Source organism: Clarias gariepinus, chromosome 3 (assembly GCF_024256425.1).
Source record: "Clarias gariepinus isolate MV-2021 ecotype Netherlands chromosome 3, CGAR_prim_01v2, whole genome shotgun sequence".
NCBI classification, from domain to species: Eukaryota; Metazoa; Chordata; class Actinopteri; order Siluriformes; family Clariidae; genus Clarias; species Clarias gariepinus.
Genome location: NC_071102.1, coordinates 18,711,986 through 18,716,815, shown reverse-complemented (window position 1 = coordinate 18,716,815; position 4,830 = coordinate 18,711,986). Strand labels below are relative to the sequence as shown.

At 38.8% G+C, this 4,830-nt stretch overlaps 1 protein-coding gene across 1 annotated transcript; it reads right to left on the bottom strand.

Annotated features, from left to right (window-relative positions):
• Positions 1–1,194: 1,194 nt before the first annotated feature.
• Positions 1,195–4,205, bottom strand: evx1 (even-skipped homeobox 1). The gene is made up of 3 exons (XM_053493224.1): positions 3,854–4,205; positions 2,277–2,506; positions 1,195–1,932 (listed from the first exon to the last, which is right to left on the bottom strand). Exons 1-3 carry the CDS (start codon positions 4,203–4,205, stop codon positions 1,411–1,413), a joined length of 1,104 nt encoding a protein of 367 aa, XP_053349199.1. The 3' UTR covers positions 1,195–1,410.
• Between the last annotated feature and the right edge of the window lie 625 nt (positions 4,206–4,830).

Sequence of the window (4,830 nt, the reverse complement as noted above, 5' to 3'; positions counted from 1 at the left end):
TCCGAACTTTGTGTTAGGCATACACTGAAGTCCATAAATATTTAGGCATTAGTGAGGCTTTTGTGTAACTAATGACAGGTTTCGGTATTTTGTTTCATTATTTCCTGTTTTTTTTTCCGGATCACTGAAAATGAAGGTATGTTTAGCCTTCTTTCCATGCACTAATAATCACTGATTCCATTTCTTACACAAAGGTGTTCCAGCGCTCAAAATCTTACACAAAGGTGTTCCAGCGCTCAAAATACAGACCACTGAAGAAATGTAAAAGTAAGAAAAACGGTTATATATATATATATATACTTGCGTGTATAGAATTTACCTTAATTGATCCGTTAAGTTTATTAGGGTTGTTTCGGCTTGTTATTTTAATGCATGTGATAAAGCGCCGTCCGTGGAATGCGGCCTCCACTTCCACAATATTGCCAATAAAATAATTCAGTTTGCAGCGCATGCTTACATGCAGGTCGAATTCAGCCAATTAAGACACGCAGATTGTTGAGATGAATAAATTATTGATCTCAACGCCTCTTAGTGCCTCAACTAGTTCTGCTCTTTTTAACACCGTGCAAAATATTATTTTCCTAAAACTGAAATAATGCAACAAATAAAAACAGAGTGAATAAAAAGATTAAACGTTAAACATCCAATATGGCATTGTTTAATGTATTTAAATATAGGTAGAAACTTTTCCAGTAATAAATATATAGGTCTATACAGCATACTCCAAAATTAGCTAATTATAGGGGGAAAAGATTAACCGATTCGTTAAATAACGTTCTATTGATTTTCTGTGTTGTATTCAAATAGTCAAATTGTCAATATACTTTATAGACTGTAAATATGTTTTAACAGTTAACTTGGCTTGGGTTTATTCAAACATTTTTTTTTTTTTTTTGCTTTTATATTATTGTTTAAGGAAGGATGTGGATTATTGTGAATTAGTTGTATACGACTTCTTCAGAATATTCTACATGCCTCCTTAATTCTCAGTCTTAGCGTCTACACCTTTCCCGCCCGCAAACGTGACCCCTTGGGGTAGAATAGAATAGAATAGAATAGAATAGAATAGAATAACAACGAATCCCACATGTGGAGCGATTTAATTATTAAATATGTTGAAACTGAAACAGATTTAAAAAATGTATACATTATGATTCAGTGTCCCTCAAATTTTCCAGTCTTGGGGTCATGAAAATGAACTTTCTTTTTTTATTATTTGAATAAATACAACTGGTGCTTTCTTTAAAAGATCATAATGTTTAAATATATGTCCTCCATTATGCAAAGGCTAGCTTCATCATTGGAAATGTAAAGGCTTACACAGTTTTGCATAGCAGACTGTTGAGTTCGTGCTGTTCATGCGTTCGAGTACATGTTAAATTGATGAAGGTCCGTAACTGTTTATGTATCTTATCTGGGCAACGGTACTTGCTCCCTCTGATCAACAGAAACGGACGGTGCCTTGTTGAGAAAGGTCTGCGAGAACATAAGGAAAGGATCATCTCTGCTAGTGGGCGAGCATGTGAGGTCTGCATTTGTCGGCGACCTCTGCGCAGTCCCGTTTGATTGACAAGCGAGGCATGAGCATGCGGTCCCGCCGGGACCAAGGACGTGACCTGCGCTTGCGTACAGCGATGGGTGTCGGAACGCACAAAGCAGCTCCGGACGCGGATATGGATGAGAAAGGAGTCTAAACGTGTCCAATGAGCGCAAAGGGTTAGCAAACGCAGGCGCTGCAGCTGCAGTGGCCGACCCCCCGGCCATGCCACTCAGAGGGGAGTAGTAGGCCACGGGAAGATGGGACGAAAACGAATACGGCAGGTTTCCCGCGTGGCTCACCATGTAGCTGTAAAAGGCTGGGTCGGCTGGGTGAGGCCAAGTCATCGCCAGCCGCTGCCTCTTGTCCTTCATACGCCGGTTCTGGAACCATACCTGAAATTAAAACACATTATTTTAGATGTCTGAAATTAGAACTCATATTACTCGAGTTCTTCTGTGTGTATGCTTTATATTCTGAGGAAAAAATTCTAATTGAGTCGGGATGCTACGTGGGCAGGATGCTTTGGAACGTAATGACGTGATTAGAAAATTATTTATATGTATTAATTCTACAGTTTAATCAGTTACAAAGAATCATACGTATGTGTACATGTGTAATTATGTCAAGTAAGTTATGTTAACTTCGATACCTTAACAGCGAAGCTCATTTAATTATTATTTACCACAAATTATGTTTAGTAGTAGTACTTCACAAGAGGGTCTCCTATGACTTCTACCTTGATGGTTGTTTCTGGCAGATTTAACGCGGCCGCCAATTCACATCTGCGTGGACGGGACACATAATTCTCCCTGTAGAACTCCTTTTCAAGTCGAGCTATCTGCTCCCTCGTGAAAGCTGTGCGGTAACGTCGAATCTGATCCGACCCGTATGAAAGGACTCCGGGGCATGTGTTAATCTTCCCACCATCCACTGGGCTCTGTGTGCTGGGACTCGGAGATTCATCTCCTATAGAAATCAGTACAAATCCTGTAGAAACTTTAGGCATTCTGATAATCTTACAGTTGGACTGTAATATTATTGCAGGTTAATATGATATTACACCACGCTTACTTTACTGAAGACTTGTTTATTAGAAGGAAATGGGTGCTATAAAATGAAACAATAAATTTGTTTTTCAGATTTATCCAATGCGGTCTAATTGTTGACATAACGAAGTAATTAAAAATAAAACACTACTGAATTTAAACAACAATATAATTCAAATAAAATAGAATGCGATTTGTTTTCTGTTATGCGCGGCGTAATAATGATGATGTGAACACTACTACTACTATATGTTTTTGAAATTGTAATCGAAATAAGAGAACTATTTATTTGAATATAAGACTTTAAAATAGATCAAAGTTTTATTATATTTCTATTATATAGATTTTAGTATAATAAATATTTGTTCACAGTTCTTATGATGCGAATCAAATATTGTTTTATTGTCGTTAGAAGCAGTGATGCAGGTCTTAACTCACAATAGGCTCTGCCACTGTTCCTTAATGGAAGAAAATAATTATAAATACTGATGTAAACTCATTGGTCAGTGGCAGCATATACAAGTAACAAAATAACTTTATGGTCATAAAGGTTTGAACTGACCACATAGATCCTGTCAGTCATGAACTGGAATCAGAGAATATGAGTGCAGTTTCCCCCAAACATTTGGACATTTGGAAAATTATAATTTGATCTGAAAATCTCTGATTATGCTGAGATATTCAGATGGTAGGGTCAGATTTTTAATCTTAATATCATGAATCCATGGATGCAACAGTTCAAAACGGCTGCTGGTGATATAATACCGAGAATAGTTTGAATGTCTGAGTGCTGTTACTGATTTCAAAATCCTATCGAAATATCCTTCTTATATTGATTAAATTGAGCATGATAATGTTCATGTCACAAATGGGTTCCAGGTACATGACGATATGTTCAGGATGCTTTAGTGGCCTTCTCAGACATGAGCTGACAACATTATCAACATTCGTGTCAGGAATATTCTTTTTAGGATTTTGTGAAATCAGTGCCGAAAAAACATTGGTACTGGTATGGTTTCCTAAAAAGGTTTAAAATTGGCCACACACGCACACACACACACACACACACACGTTTGCACAAATAATGTATGTCAGGAATTCCTCACACGATGATCCAATGATCGAATAAACTTCGAATAAGCTTCTAGTCACCAACAAATCACATACTAGGTAAAATAATCTGGTTAAATATAGAACATACGAATGCATAATGTATAATGTCAATCAGGTACGATTTAAGCAACGCAACATAAAGCTTGTTCTTTACCTTGGGCAGTGTGGTAATCCATGCGCTCAGGGGTGCAACTTGCATCAATCCCGTCGTAGAAGTCCGATTCTGCGTCGGAACTGCTTGCTTCTTTCCTAGGGTGATCTGAGAGCTCTTTCTCCTGCTTACTCATGGGTCTCATTTCCTTAAAACTGCCACTCTGCGTTTCCTCCCTCGTCTCGTTTACTCGGTCCCATGATTTGGGAAAACAGTCCGGGGCAGTCTCGTTCCGGCGAGCCGCCTTGTCTTGCTGGTCGCGTACGTGGTCGCCAGCAACTTCGAAGAAATTAGAACTCAGTGTGCCAGTGCGACCGCCCTCGCTCATGATCAGGCCGCCCTTTTTGCTTTCCATATGCTCTCAACGCAGTGCAACACTTTGTCGCGTGAAGCACACAAGAGACGTTTAGAGTGAGACAAGCGATCGCTCGAGCTGTGACTTGTGCGGCGCGAGCTCTGGGACGGATTACGGTTGCCCTCCCTCTCCTGTGAAAATGTCATTCTTAATAGGGCAAAGCGTCATAACAGAAAGCTCGGTGACGCCACACATTGCTTTGAAATGAATTAACAGAAGCACCCCTATCGTTGCGCCTGAAGGTAACCCATTACTACCGCATGCAAGATAACAGCATAGTATACGAATTCTCTTTAAAACTTATTATAAGAAAATACATGCTGGCATGTATTATAAGTAGTACAATATATTTTCATCTGGGAAATGCATCCTTTTGGAAAATCCCAAATTTGGACTATGAAAAAAATGATGCTAGGTTACGTGCATGCATAAGTTCTGCTCGTTTTTGGAATTTTGTTAAAAGGACGGTTAGAAATTTGGTAGTGATTTTAAATGACAACAATACGACAAACAATATCTGTCGAATTTTCTCTCTCGGTGGTTACAAAAGAATCTGTAAATGAAACAAATCTTCTGGACCACCAACCAGAACAAGGTGGCCTGCCAATTACGTTAACTCGTAATT